Below are 22,653 nucleotides of genomic sequence, written 5' to 3' on the forward strand. Positions count from 1 at the left end.
GACATTTCCTACACTTTTCAGATTTGTTCTTGAACATTCTGGCTATTCTGGTCGGGGGTAGATGCCACCTGTAAAACATCTTATACAAATTTTCCTTATATGCTGTTGACATTGTCATTTTGTAATTTTGCAACAACAGTTTTTGCCATTTCTCTAAATCAATTCCATAACCAAAATTTCCCCCCCATGCAATTGTTTCTTTAACCTGTTCTTCTTCCAATTTTACCTCTAATAAATAACCATACAATTTTTTAATTACATAGTCATCAGAACCTGTTAAAATTTTATCTAAGTTAGTCAAATGATTATAAAAACCTTTTGTCTTACAATCTTTGTCATATCTAGAATGTATTTGCATATAAGAAAACCAGTTCATCTTTAAACCTTGTTCCTCCAATTTTTGCTTCGATTTAAGTTCACCCTTTTCATTCAATAATTCACTATATTTAACAATTTGTTCCCTTCTAAATATTATTGAGTATGAAAATGCTTTAATCGTTGATAACCAGACTGTACTTTTTAAATAGTGTTGTTTTTTAATCTTCTCCCTATTTAGTAACAAAGCCTCTCGTATATAATGTCTTCTAAAGTACCCCTGTGTTTTTCCGCTTACTGTCTTGAAGCAAAGGAGCTTTCCCACTTGTGCAGTTTTTCCTGTCTCCCATTAAGACAAGCAGAACCCAGGATGATGACATCAATGGAGAAAGGCAGCTGGTACACCTAGTTTTGCTGCCCAAGGACTACCTTCCCGTGGTGGAAAAGTTTATTCCCATCAATAGAGAACAGCAGCACAGCGAGAAAATACTGACGGCCTCGAGGCACCCACCCCCTACTCCGGCAAGGACCCAGTTACATAACAGCAGCAAAACATGAAGACTACTGTGCTTGGTGTCCATAAATATTTCCCTGTGATTATTTCAAATTCGGTTGCATATAAAATTGCATGACAACAACATGTTTGTTAGAAAAATACAGGCCTTTCCTCAGAGTAGGATCACCAAGAGACTGCTCTGATAACAAAATGCAAAGCTCTACAAGTTGGCCTCAGCTGTTAATCACTGCAAAAGGCGGAGACAAAATGGGGTGCCTGCTTTGCTCTTTTGGTACTTTCCCCAAAGTCTGGATTGTTCTTCCCCTGCAGGAAAGGTGAAAGCCAAGAAGATGGGAGACCTCCCACAGGAGGCAAAGGAAGGTTGACTGGTGCTGGCAGTTGCTCTGATCACACCCCAACACATACACACACAGAGACACACAGACTTCTCTCCTTTCTCCACCCATCACTCCCATGTGCCAGGAAGGGAAGAAATATTGTTAAAAAATAAAACCACAAACACAGGCCAAGTGGCTGGCCTCTTCCTCTTCTCCACAAGAGTTTGTGGTCCTCCTGCCCTGGTTGGTGCATCCCAAGCTCTACCATCTCTTGGAGGAGTGACTTTCTAGGGCAAAGGTCTTCTGCACTGCTCATTAAGCACCCTGCCCCCTCCTTCCCATCCCAGGGGCTGCATCAGTGTGTTCCCCTGGAGGTAGGCAAGGGGTTCATCCCAGCTAGGGACTCCACAGGGATTGCAGCTGGAGTGGGACTAAGGAAGCAGGCACCAACCAAAAACACCAATCCAAGAATGCTGCTGGCATTTTGTTCTGATGGATGCTGGACAGAGGGCAGGGGCCAGTGCCCAAGGGGCAAAGGGCAACTTCAGGGGGGGCTGGCTGTGTCTCTTCCTCAGCAACCTGGGGCCCTTTGGCAGAGAAAGTTTCCAGGGAGTGGGGCAGGGGGCAGGAGAGGCTCCTTGGGCTTGTTGGGGCCCACATCTGGGAAGTGGGGGTGGAGAGACTTTGAGGGCTGGAGGGAAATGGGGCATCCCCTGGGTGGGTAGCCACAGCAGCTGGCAGTTATGCTGGAGCAGGCAAAAACCATGCCCAGAGCAGACAGATGTCATCCAGGTAGGTCTTGGCAGTGGGAAAGCCCCCTTTGGTGAGTAAGGTCCCGGAAGGGACAAAGCTGGTGAAAGATGAGGCCCCTCCTGAGCCCAGGTGGCATCTAGCGACACTCCTGGCACTCCTGGCACTCAGTCTGGCCCTGCCATGGCTGTTCCCCCCTCTTCCAGCTGGCACTTGCTGGCCACAGAGTGGAGCAGGCCAACAGATGGGAATGAGCACTATATTGTGATGTAAATGTAGATGAAGATGATGACAATGAGGTTCAGTATGGTGCCCTCGATGTTCAGCATGGCAAGAACCCTTTCCTTTTGGTCTTCCAAGGGTTCTGGCAGTAACGGGTGGGTGGGGCTGAGCCTGTGGCCACCTCCTGCAATGACAGGCATCATGGTTATTGTCACGTTTTCTACCTGCACCTTCAGATCAACCTGCTGAGTAAGACATAGGGTAGGGGTGGACAAGAAGACAGTAGAAGGCATGGTGAGGAAATAAAAAGGTGTGGCTGCCAAAGACAAAGGATGCTCCTCCCTCCGCCAATCATGAGCCTCTTCAGCTCCGCTTTCTCTCCAAGGCACCAGGAAGTGATTGAAATACATTGATAGTTATGGACTCAGCTAATGGGTTGAGGGTTCTTATATAAAAGTAAGAAAGAATTTTCTGACATGAGATGCAAACAAGGTGTAATCTTTTTATGACAATAAATCAAATTATCACTAGTATCCTTAGAAAAAATAATCTCCTACCCTCTAGTACAATTTTGACATCTTTGTATACTTTTGAAGTGCCACAAGCCTGCTATTTCTTAATGAGCTGAGCAGGACAATTTGTTCACACATCCAGCATGTCCTTTCTGCTCTGGCAATACCTTTGGAGACTTCTGCTTCACTTGAGGCTGAGCAGAGCACTCCTTCTCCTGAAGCCAGAGCTCCGCTTCCAGGACTTAAGGACTTTTTAAAGAAGAAACTGGAGAGTCACTTGTCTGAAAGAATATAGGATCTCCTGCTTGAGCAGAGGGCTGAAGACCTCCAAGCTCTCTTCCAGCTCTATTCTGATTCTTCCTTTTCCTGCCCAAATGCCAGAAGACTGCTATAATTTAATTTGTTCTCCACCTGTTTCAGCATCTCAGAGTCTGCAGAGGGCTTGGAGGTGAAACATGAGGTGATGGGAGCAGGTAGTCCTTGGTCCAGCTTGGTTGTTGGGGGCTCAGGTGAGCCCACAGAAATGAGCAGTGGCCTCTCCTGGATGGAATCACTCGTTGGCAGAAATCCCTGAATCTCTCTTCTTTAGGGTATTTTCAGTTGGCACATTTTTTGTCAGGGATGACATGGAGGGCAACGGAGCAGGCACCTGGTCTGGATCATCTTATTTTTGTCAGAGTATATTCATCAACTGGTAACAAGGTCAGCCAATGGGGCTTGTTTTGGAAATAGAAACTTAAGGAAGAGAAACTAAGCAACTTGCTTGCCTGCTCTGTGCTGAGATCTAAAATGAAACTAGCCAGTGTGAACTACTCTGCTCTGCTGAAATGAAACTAACTGTTCTTTCCTGCCTTGTGTTTTGCTTGTAACTGCTATATTGGAAAAATCTTCTATGTTGGTATTGTACGTTTATCTTCATGTATTAATATGGTAATCTTCAGCCCAGTTGCCAGCCAGCCTGGGGGAGTGCCCCCACCCTTGACCCAGCCGTTTCATTCTGTGGTTTTCTGGACTGGCACTTTTGCTAGAGAGAAACCTAGGGTTTCACTGCACTTGATTTCATTATTGCTGAGGGGTGGGGGGTATTTTTATTATACGGTTCCGTTTCCAGATCTTCCTTCAAAAGAGGAATTAGAAAACCAACCACAGAACAAGAATAACTGTCTCAGCACTAGAAAGGATCTCCTGGAAGAGGAAACCCTTGGGTGCCTTTGAAAGTTGGGTGGCACTGGAAGCAGTGTGTCAGGGTTCCAAGGAACACCCCCAACAAAATAAAGCTCTGAAGCCTGAGGTTCCTCAAAGTTCCAATTTATTAGAGATGTCATGTTGGCACATCTGGGAAAACCCGAATCTAAAGCTCCTAGGTTTTCCCCACCCAGCTAAGAGTTCACAGCCCTGCCCCACACCCACAAGTTCATCACATTGTCCAATCAACTCTTCACACTCCACCAGATACAACTGCACCAGATAAAACTAACACAGTGGGGGGGGAGGGGGAGGAGACCAGCACCTAGACTTGGCCAGAACCAGCTGCCCCCACAGAAAACCCAGTGGCTTCCCCTTCCCACAGCTCAACCAGTGGGACAGTGGAAGAAAGAGGCTCTTGATGGGTGAAGGGTTGAACGGACAGAGAGAGAGGCTGACCAACTGATCAGATGTTGCCTACCCACCTGAGTACTGAATAGTCAGGGCAGAGCAAGAAACATACAGATGCGGAGCAGCAGGAGGCGAAACCTGCAAAATCACATTTTCTGGTGCGGAATCATGATTCATGTCGTACCGGATTGCAATGGGGTCCTTGTGCATACAGGAGGGGGTGCCAATTTGGGGGGAAGGTGGTTCACAGTCCTCACAGACTCCAGTATCAGCTGCAGATGGCGGTTTCCCCAAATCCATCAAACACCAGGATGGGGGACATGCAGCTGGAGCCTTCTGTGGCAAATGTGGGCTTCTCATTGCCCCGTCAGCCTGCCCTCGCCAGTGGGGGCCCAAAATGAACTGCAGCCCTGCTCCGCTCCTGGCAACCCCCAAAGGAGCAGGTGCAGGTGGGGCTGGCAGCACGTTGCATCAGGGGTGGGCTTCCAGCACTGCTCATGCCCGCTGGTCGGGACAATCAATGGACTGCCTGCCCGCTGGCTGCATCTCTGCGCCTCCATCCTTGGCAATGCCAGCCCTGCCCAGCACACAACTGGCAGGAGTGAGTGGAAACGAGCCCTGGCTGCTCACACTGCCCCAGTCGGCTGAAGCCTTGCTGCCCTCCTTCTCCCTCTGCACAGCCCAGACTTGAGGGGGCTGGCAGGGGAGATCCTGTGGACAGATGGAGCCTCCCAGTTTTCTCCTTTGCAAAAGAACCCACCCTCATCTTTAGCCCTAACCGTCAGAAAACATCACCTCTGGCACCCCCAAAGGAGAGTGGCCGGCCCACACAAGGTAATTCCCCCAGCCCCTGTCCAGCTGCTTCTTCATCTCCTATCCGACATGCCTCAAGGAAGAACCCGATCTGAAGGAGTCAATAGCAGACCACGAATAGGAGGAACGGCCGGACGTGCAACACTCGCAAGGGCAGATACAACTTCAGCATGCCGGACATTATGTGCACCAATGAAAACTGGTCACACAAATCCAGCAGTGGAGAGGTGGGTGAGATCCTCAGCTCCCTTCCCATCCAAATTCAGGATCCTCCAAAGACCTCCAAGGCCTCCATCTACCACAGGGAGGGATTCTTTCTGTCCCACCCCCAACCACAAAGTGGTCCTTGCTAGACCCTAACCCTAACCATTTGCTGTCCCTCCAGTCAAGGCAGGGAGCTGGCTCTGCCCTGTAGAGCTCCTGGCTTTCACCCCCCTGCCCCTCAGATCTGCTTGGCCAAAACCAGCACTTGGACGCCAACCTACAAGATCCTGGAAAGGTTTGCCCTCCAGCAAATCCCAGGAAGACTCCAGAGGTTCTGTGAACATCTTTCCACATATATTTATTGCTGCTTATCTATCAGAGAAAGGGAAGAGAAACCAGTCAGCCAAGGCAGTTGAAGAGGGGTGGTGTTTATTGCTCATAAGTATCTTTGGCTTTTCACAAACAGGAGGGAGGGGGCAGCCTCGCAGAGGCCACGTGTTACCACCTAATCCAGTCTGCTCTTGCACACCAGAGAGAAGAAAAAAAGGACCCTGCCAGAGGACTAAGGCCCCGAGAGCCTTGGAAAGGGCTTGGGACAGAGTTCCCAGGTGAGGAGCCCTGAAGGAAGTGGGGTGGGCAGCTCTGCGGCAGGCTCCACTCCATTGAGCTCCAGGCCATGGGAGTTGCAAGAGGTGGGATGCAGCAGCAGCAGGGGTTCCCGCTGGCACTCTTGCTCCCCAAGAACAGCCAGAGGTCAGAAAGAAGTTTCACTGAGTGGCACTTTGGATGGGGCTAGGGGGAGGGTGGGCTCCAGGGGAGCAGGATGGGGACTGGGCGATCTTTGGCTCAGAAGGCTAGCAGAGAGCCCTCCCCGAGAGTGGCTGATCCACTGGCCCTTGGCGGATTGGTCCAAGAAGTTCCTGCCCAGTTGTTGTCGGTGGCAGTCTCCTTGCTGGAAGTCCAACCTGGCTGGAGAGGCTTTCAATGGCTTCTCACAGGTCCCATCGACGTCTCGGTTTTGGGGGCGGCTAGGAGAACCACAACATTGTTATGTGCTGTCTATGGGGAAGAGAAGAGCTTGATCCCATTGAGGAACACTTAAGGCCAGCCAAGGGCAGGGAAGGTGGGGATTTGGCAAGTCAGTTCTCTTTCCTTGCAGACTTGCACATCTGGAGTTGCTGGTGGGTTCCCTTTCAATTACCTGCCCCCATCGGCTGCGCCCGGCACCCGTGCCCACCTGTACCTGATGCCAGAAGTACTGGAGAGAGTGAAAGACCCCGTAGGACTCGTTTCCAGGGTGTGGGTAAGGGCCAGGTCACACTGCCCCAACTCAGACAGCAGCTCTTCTTCTGCGAGGCCACCACAATCTGCAGGACAGCAGGAGGAGGAGGAGGAAGAGGAGGAGGAGGAGGAAGGGCAGTAGCAGAGATTAGTCTGCCGAGAGACCCAGAAACAACGCAGTGAACAGCAGAAGGCAGCGGGAACGCATTCTCTGGGCAGGGGCAGTCTACCCATGCCCACTGCAGAGCCCCTGGCTGCCTCCTGGGCTACCCTTCCCAGCCAAGCCCAACCCTTGCACCTGGGGGTTGATCCCCCATCTCCATCGCTGTGGTGAGGTCCCACATCTGGAGGCTGCCATTGCTGTGGCCGGTAAAGAGGTAGCGGCGCGGACGGGAACCAATGCGGCTGGAGCCCTCGCACTCCTGGACCAGGAAGGCTGTGATGGATGAGCCGTCAACTGAGCACACCTGGCATATCCTGCAGGGAAGAGAGAGGCACCAATGGGGTAAAAATTCGGTAAGAGACTTCCCTCCCCAGGAAACACCCCCCCCGGTGAAGCTGGGTGTGGTACCGACCACCTTTGGTCTGCCGAAAGGCAAGAGCAGGGCTAAATTTAAGAAGACCAGTCAGCTGCCTCCGGCTTCACCCGCTGGAGCTTGGCCTCAAGCATAGCCGCCTGCTAGCCTGACCGCTGCAGACCCACCTCTTCCCAGTAGAGGAGAGGCGCACGTATAGCTTGCTGGCATCTGGAACCACCTTCTGGAGGAACACTTGTTGGTCATCGCGCTCGCCAAAAGGCCCTGCATGGGAGAGAGAAGGAAGCAGGTGGGGTCCCAGGGCCCAGATCTCACAGGCCCCACCCTTGCACCCCAGATGTCCCTACCAATGTCTGTGCCCGCACTGCAGCCCCCCTGCCCGTCCACCGAGTCCAGGGCCAGAATCTTGAAGGAAGCCAACGGGGTGGAGCCTGGCTGCGTAGAAATCATCCCACGGAATCGAGTCACCGTCCATGTCCGTACGTGGCTATCAGCACAGACTGGGGGTGGAGGGAAGCAGGCAGAAAAAATGAGGGGAGGGAGGGAGAGGACCCTTGGCTGGCCTCACCCATCTGCCCCTCCTCCTCAAAGCCAGTACCTGAGATAAGGTGCTTCTCTGACAGCATCACCTTGGTGACAGGGCTACGATGAACAGCAAAGGTCTGGAAGAGCTGGGGTCCCGAGCCCACTGTCTCTGGGTGCTGGACAATCACTCGTACCATCCCTGAACTGGTGCCATAGGCAATTTCAATCCAATTTCCATTGTGGCCTATACACAGGAGCAGAGGGCTGGAGGCAAGCAAACCTGCCCCAGCCGAGAAAGGCCAGCCCCACCTCCAGCCCAGGAAGGGAGGCAAAGCATAGCCGGGATTTGGGAAAGTCTGGGCAGGTGACCTGGGCTCCTGTGGCCAATTCTGCCCGGGAGGGGGGGCGGGCTGGCTTACTGCTCTTGGGTGTGAGGTGGACACTGAGGGCAGTGACCGCATCCTCTGCAGGGTCACGGTACAGCTCGGTCACCAGGAGGTCATTGTCCTTCATGCGCAGAGGGAACTTCTGAACATCTGTGGGGAAGCAGTTGGCAGGTGAGAAGGGCAGCTGGCAGGACAAAGTCAACATAGCCTTGCTGGGACAGCTGGCTGTAACTCACCAACATAATGGATGGAGCCATTGTGGCAGCCCAGGAGCAAGAAGGAGCCCGCAGCATCATGGCTGTTGATGGGAACCACATCTTGAGTCTGGGGAGGTGGAGCAACTGGTGAGGACAGGAAGATCAGAGAGCCAGAGCTCACAGCCTCTGAGATCTAGAAAATTACCTGTTATGAGAATCCAGGCGGATCCTGAACTGAGAACCGCATCAGCTGAGATAAACAGGAAACACTTCAAGGAACCAAAGACTTTTCATGGATGTTTTAAATGAAGGGAGCTGCACTAGTGCTGAAGCTGTTCCACAAAGAGGGCAAAATGCCACCCACCAGCCCCAACTGGGACCCAACCTCCTTATTCCACCCAGCAACTTGGATGAAATGCAGTCAGACCACACCCGGGGAGTGTGAATAAGTTTAAACCTTCACGACCAGATGAATTACAGGAACTGGCAAACAACCTGTTCAAAACTTTGTTATGATCTTTGGAAAATCATGAAGCGCTGATTAAGAATCAGAGAAGTGGAGTCAAGTAACTTTTGTCCCCATCTTCAAAAGTGGGGGGGGGGGGGAGCTGCCAAGTATAGTGCAATATTAATGCAGTATCAGGGGTTTTCAATTCAATTGTGTAAAATGTGAAGAATGTGTGTTTTTATTTTATTTTTTTATAATTTTCTTATGTATGATGTACACTGAAGATAGCATTTAATTTTGTTGTACGAGATGCAATGACAGTAAAGTAAACTTAAACTTAGTTTAGCTGCCACAGGTCAGACTCAAAGATCTCAACAGCAGCACCCCCACCTCCAAGCTGTATTAACCCCAAATCTGCAGCTATTATACAACTCCTTGTAACAAGCCAACCTCCAATGCTTCTAGGAATCCTCCTTCCCCGAGCTGCTTCATTACCTGCCAATGTTTGGTGACTGCGTTCCAGACGCCAATCTTGCCCGTGTGGCTGGTGGCAATAAGCTGGCTGCCAACAAAGAAGAGACCTTCTAGGGGGACCCCTAAACAGAACACTCCTACAGAACAAAAGAAGCAACTGGGATAAGAGCAGGAGAGGCTGCAAGATTGGGCCCATGAGACTCCTGAACCAGCTGCCCCTGAAGAGCAGGAGGCCAAGTGGAATGCCTGCTCCTCTCCACCCAACTCGTCTCTGAAAATACAAGTGAAGACAGCGGTTGAGGCCCCCCATCTATGGGTTCTCCTCATCTTCTTCAAAAGCCCTCCCCAGCCATCTGGGAGCGCAAGACTCAACAACCAGAGCCAGCTGGATTTTGGGGACAGGTTTGAGACATTCACACAAGATCAAAGGGGGAGGTTCCTGGCAGCTACCTGTCAACCTGCCTTATTCTGATCCCACTGCCCAGAAGAACAAACTTTTACCTCAGCCTAGGCAAAGCCAGCATCCAGGAAATTAGTTGGCCTCCCCACACCCAAGAGGCATTTTAGATTGCTAAGGACACGTGGGGGGGGGGTAGTTTCTCACCAATCTCACTGCCGTTCCCGTCAGGCTGAAGGGCCCATAGAAGGATTTCGCTGCAGGAGGCAGCAGCCACCATTTTGTCACTATCACCCAGGGACCCACCAAGCACCCGGGCATTTAATGCCACGTGCTCGATTACCCAGTCCAGCCGGGGGCTACAGAAAGCCAGCTGCCAGCCAGAGGTCTCCTTCATCCTACAGAGTGAGAAATTAGTCAGGAAGCAGAGGGAGACCAGTCTCTTCCCATTCACACACACAACACACACACACCCCGCTGAGGATTCAGCTGCACCCCTTGCACTTACTTGTAGCAGATAAGGAAGTGAACGTAAGCCAGAGCGACCCAGTTATGATGGCCACAGATAAGACGAACCATACCTGGATCATTTGTGGCTCCTAAAGGGAATGTGCAATGCAGATGCGCTGCACCTCATTTCCAAAATCCAGAGAGCATTTCCCACAAGCCACAAGCCACCCTCCATGCCTTAAGCATCCCAGCTTCTTCCATTGTTAAAACCAAACTACAAGCCGTATCAACCGAGCTGCAGGGCTGCAAAACCAGACAGCAGAGCCATTGCAGCAATAGTACAGCCGCACCCCAGGCTCTCTCTTCCACCTCCCAGGTCTGCTTCCACCTTTCCCTTCCTGACACCCACCGGCTGCCATGCTCCTCTCCTCCATTCTCCCCAGAAGCCCTCCGATGCCAAGGTTGGGAGGCATGGTGTTGCTCCGGCGCACCAGGGGGTTGCCTGGCCGGGCAGCCAACTGTCCCCCCGTGATGCTGTGACGGTTCCACCGCTTGGCAGGAAACACTGCAGGAAAGGAGAGTGAGAGCTGACTGGGTTGCAGGGAGACGGCCGCAGCCCATACCTCCAGTGGCTGAGCCCTACCAGAAGGAGGGGGCAGGTAACCCTCGAACAGGACGCTCCCGCAAGAGGACCGCTCCAGTTCCTTGTGCAACTGCAGGCGGCGAACTGTGGAGAAGAGAGCAAGGCAGAGAGGCCAGGTGAGTCCCTGAGGCTGGGAGTGGGGGAGGGGGGTCCGCAAGACTCGTCTTTGGGGGCCCAGGATGGCTCCCCAGGAGCCGCCGCCCCACAACGTACTGAGAGGCGTGATTCCGTAGAACTGGGCTTCGTGCAGCAGCAGCGAGAGGTCGCTCCCCCTGTGGAGCAGAAAAGGCGGAGAAACCGGTGCGGCGGCGGCGGCCCCAGCGCCCCTCGCGTCATCCCGCCCCCTCCCGAAGCAGCTGGGCGCCTACCTGAAATCCAGCTCTTTGCAACGGAGGAAGTTGAGGATGGGGGCGAAGAGGCCGGGGTCCCGGTCGATGAAGATCTGGGGGGAGGGAAAGGCAGGGCAGGGCAGGGCAGCGGCCGAGGGCCCGGGGAGGCGCCGGTCCCCCGCAGTAGCGGGGTGGGGGAGGCTCACTTACGGCGCCGGTCTCGTCCCGTAGCGAGGAGATGCGGCCGCTGAGCAGGCTGCGGGCGAGAGAGGCGGTGAGGGGCGGCCAGGCAGGCGGGGGAGAGGAGAGCCCCGCCCGCCGCCCCCTCCCAGGCACCTGGAGAAGAAGGAGTCCGGCACCCAGGCGAGCGTCTGGCGGGAGGTGCAGAACCTGCGGGCGGAGAGAGGAGGCGCGTGAAGAGGGCAGGAGCCCCGGCCGGACCCATCCCTCCCCCCGCCCCCCCGGCCACTCGCCTGCGGCCGCCCACGTTGAGTTGCACCAGGTCGGCCCCGCCGGGCGCCGGGCCGCCGCTCGCCGCCATCCTGATCGCCAGGCCGCTTCCGGATCCGCCCGATTGGCCACGGACCTTCAGTCGGCCATTGGCTTCCCTGGACGCCCGACGGCCGCGCCCTCCTCTGGGGCTTCCCGATTGGCCGAGTCTCCCGGGGGCCGATGGGAGTCGTAGTCCTGCCGCCTCTCCCGGGCTTCGGTGGCGCCGCCGCTGCGGGTTTTCGAGACCGGGCCCCCTTTCCCGTCGGTGGGGTTGCTCCCGGCACTTGCCTGCAGGGGGGGCTTCTGGGGGAGCAAGCAGCACCCTCCCGCTTCAGGCGGCACGATCAAGGGGGTCTCGAGGAACGCAAACCGGGGCCCCGTCGCGAGGGATGAGTTCAGCCCGTTAGAAGCAGCCGTTGGCCGGGCGGGAAAGGGGGGAGGAGCAGCTCCTTTGACTCCTCCTCGGTGATTTTTGACAGCCTGTCCCGTTCCCAGACGGCACCTGCTTATCAAGGCCGCGGACGAATTTCCACACGTTAAACTCTTAACTAATGGAAGCCCGCCCCTTCCTAGCAGTAGGCCAGCCCTGCTTTGTCGACGCTATTCCCCGCTTGGATCCCGTCTGTCTCTACAGGATGAATGTTAATAGTTGACTCGCGGGACGCAACCTAGGCAGCCAAAAGCCAGATGCCTCCCGAGACACACGCAAGGAAACGGCCAGAGCAAGTTTTAGAAAGCGGCAGCGCCTGGAAACGCCGTGGCCTTAGCCTGCAGGTGGGCAGTTTATACTGGAAATCGATACCCCCCCCCCCCGAAAGAACGGGATTCGACCGCCCCGTTTCCCATCATTGGCGAAGGGCTTGTGTTTTCCCCACTGCTGGAGCCGGAGGCGCGGCTGAATAAATCTCATCGTTTCTGTGCAAGGGATCCGAAGAAGACGAGCTGCTCTTTGGATGCTTCAGCCAAAGTTTGCCCATCCAGTCGAGGGCACCTTCCCAAAGTGACTGCAAAAATCTGTCGGAAGCTTGGTTGACCCCACCTTTTGATCTCATATGACTAGGATTTAAACTGTTTGCAAACTGGTCTCTGAAAAACCCATGTCCAGATTTACAATTAGAGAAAAGATGTGACCCCCAATTGTTCATATTTTGATTGATCCTTTATACTAGTCCAAAAAAAAAAGCAGTTACAATTCTGAACCAGGAAAGCTCCCTGACAAGCTGTGCCCACCCCATCCAGGGTGAAGCATTGTGGAAACTACATCAGGCCCAGAAGAGGCTGGATTTGGCCCCAACTCAGGCAGTGTGTCACACAACCACAGGAAGCAGTAACTGACCTACTAGCCTCTTGACCCCTTAGCCGAAGGATGCTCCCGAGGGAGACAGGTGCCTTGGGAAAAGACAATTGAGCCACACAGCAGCTAAACTGGTTTCTTCTGGGCTCAGCACACACACTTTGATTCCAAATCCTTCTTTGCCTGTTCTTCTGTACGTGTACATCCACATTAGCATGTCATGAAAGGAAGTGGAGTTTCAAATTGAGCTACTGAATGTGGGTTCCCTGCGCTTTGTGTGATTCCACCCAGGCCCACAGCCACGATCTCTTCCTGCTTCCTCAAGCACGGAAGGGAGGAGGGGGGGAGGACACATTCTGGACTATGCAGAGAAAAGGACTGGCATGCATGATGACTCCATGGCCAGAGGGACAGGCATTTCTACTTCTGCTTCAGAGCAGCCTCCCTCCCCACTCCCTTGCTGCAGTGGAGGGAGTCAGGAACTGGGCAGCCCTTGGACACTTGGCATTGGAGGCAGGCTTGAGAGTCGGGTGGTCCCATGCAAGCTCTCACTGCTCTGCTGGGAGGGGCTACGCTGAGTCTGGTTCTCCCGTTGTGTTATTGCATATAAATACACCTGGGTGAGCCCCTCCCTCCCTCCCTCCCTCCCAGCAGGAGCGGGGATGTGAATATGGCTTGTTCACAAGGGCAAGGGGCCTTCCCACACATTGGGGCCGCTGCCTACCCTCTGCTTTGGCCACCTTCATCCTGGAAAGCAGGAAGACCCAGGAGCCCAAGCATGGTGCTGAAGGGGCGGTTGACAAGCAAAACAGGAGACTTCTCAAAGACACTGGCTGAAGTTCTGGAGGGTCAGCTGGAAGAGCATCTGCCCTTCAACCCCTCCAGGCCATCTTTGTGGGGGTTCATCCCAGGGATTTACCCAGCATGCGTCTAAGCACATCATTGAAAGGGGAGGGAGGCAAAGGCAATTGGCTGGAGAGCAGACATGGAAGTCCTCTCCCAGGCAGGCTGAAGGCGGCAACTGAACCCCAAAGAGCGGCTCTTTCGTCCAGGGCTGTGTGGGTGCCGATATTCTCGCAAGTGACCCTTGTGGGGGTGGGGGTAAGGAGACTCACACAGAGAAGGGCCTGCAGCAAGCCCAGAGAACCAACCACACACACACACACACACACACACCATCCTTGGCACCCACAGTAGCACCATTTCTGGGAGATGTAAAGCTGCAAGGAAGACAAGGGGGTGCTCCACATGGCCCCTCAGCCTCTGGGATCTCTTCTGTCATCACTTGGCTTCCTCCCTGCTGGCTGCTCTCCAGTGCTTGTCAACTGGCGGGACTCCTTTGGGGAGCTGCAGTAATTCCACTGAACAGAGGAGCGAAAGGAACCTTGTGGACCGGATCCTTCTGTCCGGCTGCCAGGACATGGACAGAAAAGGAACTGGGGGGGGGAGCCCAGGGGCACCTGGTCTCCTGTTGCCATTCATTGGGAAGCAAACCTCTGTCCCCAGGCTGAGGGTGCCTCTCAGCTCCTAGCAGTTAGAAAAGATGGGGCAGGCAGAAGCTCTTTGTCCAGCCACACAGGTCCAGCATCTGCCTCACAGAGAAGTCATGCCCCACCCTTGTCTCTCCTTCTTGGCAGCCTCAGAGCTCCTGTTGGGTGGCCTCTCAGCCACCCCCGAGTCTTCTCCACACCCCAAGACTACGTTGGCCGGCCAGCCTGCCTGTCCTTCCCAGCCCCAGGGGTGGGGGGCAGCTGTCTCATTTCTTCCTGCCAGACGTGCTGGCCCTTCTGTCTGTGTCCCGCTTGGGGAGGCCTTCGTCTGTGGAGGAGGTGGTGAGCAGTGCCTGGCCCCAGCGGGTGATCTCCGCATGCTCCGCAATGGACGAACTCAGAGCCGTCAGCCAGGTCTTCATGTCGTCCTGAAGGAAGGAGGGAAAAGTTCTTACAGGTCTGAGAGAGGTGGGGAGTGTCCCACTGTGCCCTGGGATGTGTGGAGAAAGTCCGTACCTCATCCTTGGCTTGCAGGAGGAATTCGGCCCCGTCGTTAGTTCTGCAGGGGAGAATCCCATCAACAGGGAGCAACTTTGGGCCCATCCTGGCAACCCTGCCTGTCCCTCCAAGAGGCCTGCATCCTTGGCTCCGACACTACCACACCCTCCCCCCGGGAGGAGGCTCACTTGATCTTCAGCACGTTCTTCTTCTTCTTGTAGTCGTTGGCCACCTCCGCGGTGCCAGTCTGCAGGCTCAGCAGAGGCTCGTTGCTGTGGGTGCTCCCAGATTCCCGGCCCTTGGAGTCCTTGTAGAAGCCCAACTCCCCTTTGCTGAGGACGCAGTAAAGGTTGATCCAAGATCTACCAGTAGGGGAGGGGGGACAGAAACTCTCTCAGGATCCATCCATCCTCCCAGCAGCTCCCTTGCTTTCCATTGGAAACTGGTTCCAATCCTGTCCCAGGGCATTTACATTTGGGAGAGGCCGAGTCTCCCCCATGAAGTCTCCTCTCCCTCAATACAGGTGGGCTTGGGACAGGGGTGAAATGCTCCCAGTTCAGACCAGATCGCCCGATCTGGTAGCGATGGAGGCGGGTAGCAAAAATCCCTGCCTCCCCCCCATGCCCAGCTGAGTTGCACGATCATCAGAGGCTTTTTTTCTTTTAAAAACCCTCTGACGATCAGGCAACTCAGCTGGGATCGTCAGAGCCTTTTGAAAGCATTTTTTTACAACCTCTTCGCCGAAGAGGTTGTAGAAAAAATGGTTTTAAAAGTAAAAAAAAAAAAAAAGGCCACGCCCACCCAGTCACATTACCCCCCCAAGCCACACCCACAGAACCGGTAGTAACAAATTTTAGATTTCACCATTGGCTTGGGGTCCATTCCAGTGGGGTCTGGACAGCATTCTCTGGATGGCTCTTTCCTTGGGGCAGGGCAGCCAAGGAGCTGATTTATGTGGGGCATGTAGAGCCCTCCAGCCAGGGACAGACTAGGATTGCTTGAGGTGACGGGGGTGGGGGTGGGGAGAGGAGGTCAGCTGTGGGGAGGGGGAGGGAATGGCAGAAAACAGGGGGCTCTTCACCTTGGCCAGGGGAGGATTTGAAGCGGAGGCTGTTTGCACAAGGCAGGAGAAACTTGAGGTATTCACCTAACAACCAAGATAACCATCGCTGTCTGGCTACATGTTTCACTTAACAACCGCTTCAGTTAGGGATGGAAATTCCACTTCCAAATAAAGTCCCAGCCTATACTTCCGCCTCTCTCACCTCAGCTGTCATTCTCATGGCTTCCTCCGATTCCCAAAGCATTTTGAACAGAGTCCCCGAGATTGTATTCTCCAAATGTGGGGACTTCAGTTCCCAGAATTCTCAGATTGCTCCACTGAGGAATTCTGGGACTTTCTATCATTGTGTGAACCTGGTTAGGAAAGGCTACCCTTGGCGCCCAGCCGTGGAAGCCTCTTGCCTCTCTTGGAATTTCACCCTCAGACCCTAATTTCACCTTCGCAGACCCTAATCTTTGCCAGGATCTGAGCCGTTTAAACAACAATTCCTTTAAATCAGGATGTTGTGGCATACTTAGCACTCTGTTTTAGTACAGAACCCCAAACTCAGGTGTGCTCATAGCAGCTCAGAGGAAAACGCCTTTCTCAGGGACGATGAACTCCTCCCACTGACTAGCTCGCCCAGCCCAGTTGCCTGCTGTCTCTGGCCACCCAAATGCTCTGGCCCCATAACCAGGCCTCCCTCTTGAGTGAGCCGAGCTGCCAGCTGTTGCTCCATAGGATCTGGCTGCAGAACTGGGCTACATTCCTCCCCAAGCAGCAGTCTTGTTGCCCTCTCCCGCCCTCCCCACGCCTCACCTGTTGGTGGCTTTCTTGTTTGGCCCCTCCAGCTCGAGCTTGCGGAGAAGGTAGCCCTCCTGCTGGATGGTATGTGTGGGGGGCGGCGGGGGTGGGGCACTGCTCTGGGCAGGGGCCGAACGAGAACGCCGGGCTTCACCTGGTGGCGCGTTGGAATCTTTGGGACGGGGCCTCCGTCGAGGTTTGGGTCTGTCGCGGGCACGGGGCCGGTCCGGCCGTGGCATCCTCTCTGGGAGCACATCGAGGCCATTGGGAAGGCGGGCAGGAGACTCTCTTTCCCGAGGCTACAGGGGAGAAAGGCCCACGGACAGCCAAAAAGAAAGGAGGGACCAAAAAGAAAGGAGGGACCACGGACTGCATGCTGGGGACTCCCGGGCCCACCCAGCCAGGAGAGGAAGGATACTCACCGTGGCAGGGGCCAGCACCCCTGATTCCTTCTCCTGAAGCTGTTCCACAATGTCAGCCAGGGTGGCTTTGCTGTGGACAAGAGAGGGAGGATCAGGCCAGAAGCTGGCAGTGGCCAGCCTAGCAGAGTTGCGTGGACAAGGAGGAACTGGGCAGTTTGGAGGAGAGGGCTGCCCACAGTTCTCTTTCTGAGTGCCCAAGGAACTCACCGCCTCAGAAATGGTACCAGTTCATCCCTCTTTTATTGCCGGATTAGCCTTTCCCCTGACTGAAATTGCAGCCAAAGAAGGGCTAACCCTTGGGCACAGAGTCCCCAGGTGGAAGTCCCGCACATGGGAAGAGGCAAGCTGCGGCTTCCCATCTCACGCTTGTCATCTGAGGCACCAGCACCTACCCTCCTGCTTTGGGGTCCATGTGGGGAGCCTCCTGCTCGCTGGATTCCCGCCGCTCTGCCCTCCGGTCTCGTCTCTCCCTCTTGCGCTCGGCTGGCTCATGCCGGGGTGCATCCTGCTCGGTGGACTCGTGCCGTTCCAGCGGGTGCCGGGGTTCCTGGCGCTCCCGGTGCCTATCTGACCGGCTTACTTTGGCCTCCCCCTGTTCTAGAAAGGACCCTGGAGCTCGGCTCAGGGTACCCACTCTGAGGGCTTCCTCCACAGCCGCGGTGGCCTCACCTACTTTCTCTTGGGCTTTGGCTTCTACTGCAGCCCCCAGGCCCTCTTGCAGGTGGTCAATCTTGGGCTGCAGCCGCTCCGGTTTCAGCCCTTGCCGGACGTAGGCCATCTTGGCCTCAGTGGGCTCTGGCTCCAGTCCATTGAGCAGCGCATGGGCCTTCTCGAAGAGCGGCTGGCACAGGAGGGAGGCGCCCTTGTTGCTCAGCTCAGCAGGGTCCGGGAAGATCTTTCGGCCCAAAAGAGGAGTGGGGGGCTGCTTGCTCTGCTCGGCCTTCAGTTTCTCAATCTAAGGGGCAACCGAGGCAAGAGAGAGGAAAGTGAGTGTCTTGTGCGCCCACCATCCTGAGCCCACCTCCCAGCCTCCCAGGGTGAGGGGCCTGAGTCTGGGCTCCTACAGTGGTGAGACGTCTCAGGGAGCTGAAGCGCTCCTCCCAAGCGGCAGCGGCTTTCCGGAAAGCTTCATGGCGCCGGATGAGCTGCTCCACCTCATCCACGCTGTTGCCCAGCTCCCGGCTCCTCAGCAGGGGTTCCTGGGCGGTCAGCCAGGCATCCGCCACAACGGCCTCCTGGGCAAACTGGTGCACCTCCAGCACTGCCAAGGAGGGAGGAACAGCTCTCAGCAAAGGCTCCTCTGGACGTGCCCGGACTCCTTCAGGAAGCCCAGAGGCAGGGCAGCTGAGCAATGCCCAATCTAGGATCTAGCAGGGGACAGTCTGCTGAGCTCTCTTTCTCTCTCTCTCTAGTGGGGCACGCATCACTCCAGAGGCGGCCACTGAGCATGAGGATGCCTATTGCCGGCCTCCAAGCTGCTGCTCCTCTGGTGGTCCCACAGCCCGACGCTCCCCTTGGCCACTATCGCTGGGAAGAGGGGCGGGACAAGCAGACTCACTTTGCTGCAGCCACTCCCAATGCTGATCCCACTTGTCCACCATCTCCTTCTTCTTGGTCATCAGCTTCTCCAGGTGGAGCTTGATCTGCATTGCAAGCAAGAGAATCCTGGCTGGGAGGGGGAGAGGGGCACAATTTTGAACCTTCCAGGATCCCCACCACCATCTTGGAAAGCTTAGTGTCTGAAGCTGGGCACTCGCCGTAGGTCCCTCTGCCCCCAGACCCAAAGGCAGTTCGGCTCTCTCTGGCGCTGGGCCAGGCAAAGGCTGAAAACCCGAAGGCTGGCAAGCAAACAGAACTGCCCTTCTCCCTGGCCTGCCTGCCGCCTTCGGAAGGGCTCTGCTCTGCTGTCCGCAAACTCTGGAGGCGCCTCCTCGCACACCTGCTTCCCGCTGAAATCATCAGAACAAAGGCAGTTTGCTCATGGAATCCATCTCTGGCTCTGGCCAGGGGAGCCGCATCAGCAACGGCTTCTCGTTCCCCCAGAGGCTTCGTAGGAGAAGGCCACGCAACATCTTCCCCCCTTCTGCCCGATAGAGAATGGGTCTGGCTCCAGGATCCCTCCACACAACCTCAGCAAGTCCAGGGTAGCTGATCCGCCCCCCACCCTGCTCCCCGCTGTTTCCTCCCTGCAGTTTTCTCGTGCAGATTAAGACCTACATTCAGCGTCAGACTTGAGGAAAACCTCTGACAAACCGATTCCTTAACATCAGCAACCAAGTGAGCCCCTGCATGCTAAATCCCCGAAGCCCTTCAGGCGCCAGATCTGGGGTGTCCTCCCGTCCCCCGCACACAGTGGGCCCACCTGTCTGCCAGCTCTGCGATGGACTCTGGGCGAGACTCACCTCCTCAGAGGCCGGGCTTCTGTTCAGCACTAGCGTCTTGCCCAGATCAACGCAGGCAGAGATGGACTTGCTGCGAGCCTCGATTTCACCCTTCAGGCCTTGGTGGTCGCTCATCAGCACCTCTACAGTGGACGCATCCCTGCACACAGAGATGGCGTGGAGAGAGCGGAAGGGCCACGAGGAGGAGGCACCGCTCCTTCTGAGGAGGGCAGGCCGGGGCGACTCTCCCTCCCCATGGCAGTACCTGGGCTTCTCACCAGCACCAATCTGACAGAGGAGGATGTCCATCCAGGAAATGAGGTCCCGCACTAAGTTCAGGAAGCGGATCTTATCGGCCGTGGTGGTGACCTGCAGCCGGCAATCTTCGCACGAGCTCAGCAACTCTTTCCAGGAACGCATCACCTCCTGCTCCTTGGTGGCGATGGCGTCGGCATTCTCACCCGCATACACTGTCTGCAGTTGGGCTGCCACCTCCTGCAATTGCCGTACCTGCCATCCGTCCATCCCCGCCCCCAGAACAGGAAAATATGATCCTACCCGGGAGCTTGCTCGTCCCCAGGGTGAGCATTCCCTGAGTTCTGTCCCCTCCCCACTCACCTGGGCCACCAGCACCTGGATGTCGTGCTCAAAGGACTTGAGCATCCTTTGCAGAGTCCCAGCCGAGGTCTTGCATTCCCGGGCTGCAATCGCGGGCAGGCGCTGCTTCTTCTCCTCAATTTGGGAGAGGACATCCTTGCAGTCATTGAAGAACTTGTGCAGCTCATGGGAGGCAGCCAGCATCTGTGCCCTGGTCTCGATCAGCTCCAGCAAGTCTGCCCAGGCCTCGTTCACACCGTCCTTCCACTCGGCAATGGTGGCAGCATCCACGTGTCCGTACTCAATCAGCTCATCCACCATCTGGTTGATAGCCAAGATCCGCTCATTGCCAATAGTGCCAGTCTCACTGGCAAACTCGGTGAACTTTTCCTGCAGCAACTGTGCAAAACAAAGAGAGAGCTATGCGGATTGTGCAACAGCAGTCAAAACCCTCCTTGCTTTCTTCATTCTGGACATGCCGTTCTTGCTGTTTCCTTTTCCTTGCCAGTCCTTAATTCTTCTGCCCCCGTTTGGCTCTGGAACCAGCACAAGGCTTGAGAGCATTTCCTAGGCATGGGCAAAGCACGTCGCAGCCTCACCGAGCAGCCCAGAAGAAGCTGGCTTTTGGTGGGCACTGCTGTACCCCAGGCAGGGTCCTCCTCCCACTTCCGCGCCCTCGGCCTTTTGCCCTTTCTCACGGTCACGTGCTCGTAGTCCTGCCCCAGCTCAGGCGAGCCAGCCACCACCTCCTTCTCGGCAATCCAGTGCTCCATCTCATCCACCTCACGGTGCAATTGGTAAAGCCAATACTGTTGCTCCAGGCTAGCCTTACGCTCCTCCACCAGGTCTTTCAGGGACACGTAGAGCCGGTCCACCTGGGACTGCCTCCTGCTGACCTGCTCGCTGGCAAGGACACAAGCTGGTCAGTGTGGCTGGCAGGGGGGATAGGTGAGGGGCGGGGAGGGCAGGGCAGGGCCCCACCTGTCTGCGTGGCCCAGCTCTAGCAGGGACCGGCATTGCCGCGACAGCTGGGCGATGGTCTCCGCATAGTTCTCCACTGTCTGTTCGGTCATCAGGTGCTTCTTCAGCAGCTGCAGTGTGCTCTGCTCATCCTGGAAAAAGGATTCCAGAGATGGGAGTATGGGGAGGCCCCTCCCTTTCTCCCCCTTTGCCCTGCTGGTCTTTCCCGCAGGTGGGTAGCCTCAGACCCGCAGCTGGAGAAGGCAGCTTTCCCCAAGCGCCTCTCTTCCCGCCAGCCAGAAGGACCAGGTCTGCGCAGAGTCCCCAGAGCAGTCCGAGGAGAGTGGTGGCTCTGATTGCTCGAGAGCTCCTGAGACAGCCTGAGAAGGGGAGCTGCCTCCCAGCCAGCAGACCCCCTCCGGTGGCTGGCTAACCACTTCCCTTGCGCCGGGACCAGCACCCTCCAGCCAGGGCAGAGAGGAGGCTCACCTTGCCCTTCTCGTCGTTCATCATGAAAAGTTCCTGTTCGCTCAGCCAGGCTTCTACCTCCCCCACATCGAAGAAGTACTGCTCAATTTGGTAGGTGGCATCCAGCAGCTGCTGACGCTGCTCCGTCTCCTCTTGCAGGGCACCCCACAGCTCGGAGAGTTTCTCCCAGAGCAGCCGCATTGTGTCCACCTCAGGGCTCTGGATGGAGGCGATGCCACCAGCTCGCACCAGCACCTCGTCCACTCGGGGCTTGTGTACCTGGATCTCGCGGCGCAGGTTCTGGTGTCAGAGACAGAGCATTGGAGGTAGCCGATTTTTAGCCTCCAGCCAGAGTGGAGAGTGGCTGCCAGGTCCAGCTCCAAGGATGGGGAGGCAGGGTGAAGGACCATCCTTTGGCATCACTGACCTTCTCTCCATTTGGGCTGTGGGAGAAGGGGCTTTGGGCTGGGACTCAGAGGCTCAGCTACACCAGCGCAGCTTTCTGAAGCAATGCCACCATCTGGGCTGGCTTCAGAGCAAAGCGGGTTCTTGGCCAAGATCCCTCTCTGGGCAGGGCTGCCCGCAAAGTTTGGGACCAGCACCCTTGTCTCCTTTCTCACCTGGTTCTTCTTGATCAGCTGCTGGACGCTCTGCAGGTTGCTCCCCCGGTCTTTCAGCATCGCCAGTGGGAGGCGGTCCTGCACCCAGACCTAGAGGGAGAGCAAGGGCAAAAACAGGGCCAGGCTGCTGAAAGCAATATGAGCCACGTGGCCAGTTGGCACCAAGGGCCCCAGTGTGGAGACAGCGCAGCTTCCTCTATACATCAGTTCTCTTGGCTGTGGGGGCTTCATGCTGCTTTTTCTGGCTGTGAGGGGTGGAAACAAGCCATTCAGCACCTTATGGATTTCTGTAGCTGGACATTCCAGTCAGAGAGGAGTCCTGCATGGCCCGGAGCCCCAGATGACTGACTCCAAACCCCATCAGCTTTCCTGAAGCCAATCTGGCTGCCACCTCTACCCAGCACCTACCAGCTCGTCCTCCAGATCGTGGCTGATTTGGTGCAGCTCCTTGGAGGCCAGCAGGATCCTTCGGCGCTCCCGAAGGGGCTCAATGAGGCGCACGATCCGTGCCCCCACCACATTCTGCCTGTCATCCACCATCTCCTGGCCAGCCGTCTCCAGCGGCAGAGCAGCAACCTGGGCCTGCAGCTCCCCCACCTCCTTGGACCACTCCTCCACCTGCGTCTCCAGGGTCTGCAAGAGAGAGAGCTGACATTGGCTGGCAGCCATGAAC

At 55.7% G+C, this 22,653-nt stretch overlaps 2 protein-coding genes across 30 annotated transcripts in view; both read right to left on the minus strand.

Moving 5' to 3' along the window:
- Positions 1-5,653: 5,653 nt before the first annotated feature.
- On the minus strand, positions 5,654-12,241 carry SHKBP1 (SH3KBP1 binding protein 1). Of its 28 annotated transcripts, none has more exons than XM_034438374.3 (18): positions 11,386-12,241; positions 11,249-11,302; positions 11,123-11,168; positions 10,952-11,025; positions 10,797-10,855; positions 10,584-10,667; positions 10,350-10,505; positions 9,999-10,089; positions 9,698-9,888; positions 9,115-9,230; positions 8,211-8,298; positions 8,008-8,124; positions 7,662-7,832; positions 7,411-7,563; positions 7,231-7,327; positions 6,826-7,004; positions 6,490-6,613; positions 5,654-6,274 (listed from the first exon to the last, which is right to left on the minus strand). In XM_034438374.3, the coding sequence occupies exons 1-18, from the start codon at positions 11,451-11,453 to the stop codon at positions 6,001-6,003; spliced, it is 2,142 nt and encodes a 713-aa protein (XP_034294265.2). In that variant the 5' UTR covers positions 11,454-12,241; the 3' UTR covers positions 5,654-6,000. The 28 variants fall into 28 exon arrangements, with proteins under 28 accessions (XP_034294265.2, XP_087732286.1, XP_060549723.2 ...); XM_087876160.1 differs by having other exon boundaries at positions 6,484-6,613; positions 11,386-12,217; XM_060693740.2 differs by having other exon boundaries at positions 8,211-8,364; positions 11,386-12,217.
- Positions 12,242-12,550: 309 nt separating this feature from the next.
- SPTBN4 (spectrin beta, non-erythrocytic 4) overlaps positions 12,551-22,653 on the minus strand; it is a 35,712-nt gene continuing 25,609 nt past the window's right edge. For both annotated transcript variants that reach the window (XM_034438369.3, XM_087876146.1), the window contains 16 exons: positions 22,389-22,613; positions 21,981-22,070; positions 21,382-21,660; positions 20,914-21,044; positions 20,631-20,835; positions 19,954-20,331; positions 19,601-19,845; positions 19,357-19,495; positions 18,513-18,597; positions 18,019-18,215; positions 17,347-17,909; positions 16,955-17,024; positions 16,548-16,831; positions 14,875-15,048; positions 14,705-14,747; positions 12,551-14,616 (listed from right to left, as the gene is read on the minus strand). In XM_034438369.3, coding sequence (XP_034294260.1) covers positions 14,455-14,616; positions 14,705-14,747; positions 14,875-15,048; positions 16,548-16,831; positions 16,955-17,024; positions 17,347-17,909; positions 18,019-18,215; positions 18,513-18,597; positions 19,357-19,495; positions 19,601-19,845; positions 19,954-20,331; positions 20,631-20,835; positions 20,914-21,044; positions 21,382-21,660; positions 21,981-22,070; positions 22,389-22,613 — 3,270 coding nt within the window. In that variant the 3' untranslated portion in view covers positions 12,551-14,454. The remainder of the gene's footprint in view (positions 14,617-14,704; positions 14,748-14,874; positions 15,049-16,547; positions 16,832-16,954; positions 17,025-17,346; positions 17,910-18,018; positions 18,216-18,512; positions 18,598-19,356; positions 19,496-19,600; positions 19,846-19,953; positions 20,332-20,630; positions 20,836-20,913; positions 21,045-21,381; positions 21,661-21,980; positions 22,071-22,388; positions 22,614-22,653) is intronic.

The sequence above is a fragment of the Pantherophis guttatus genome, chromosome 10 (genome assembly GCF_059756535.1).
Source record: "Pantherophis guttatus breed Tessera chromosome 10, ASM5975653v1, whole genome shotgun sequence".
NCBI lineage: Eukaryota > Metazoa > Chordata > Lepidosauria > Squamata > Colubridae > Pantherophis > Pantherophis guttatus.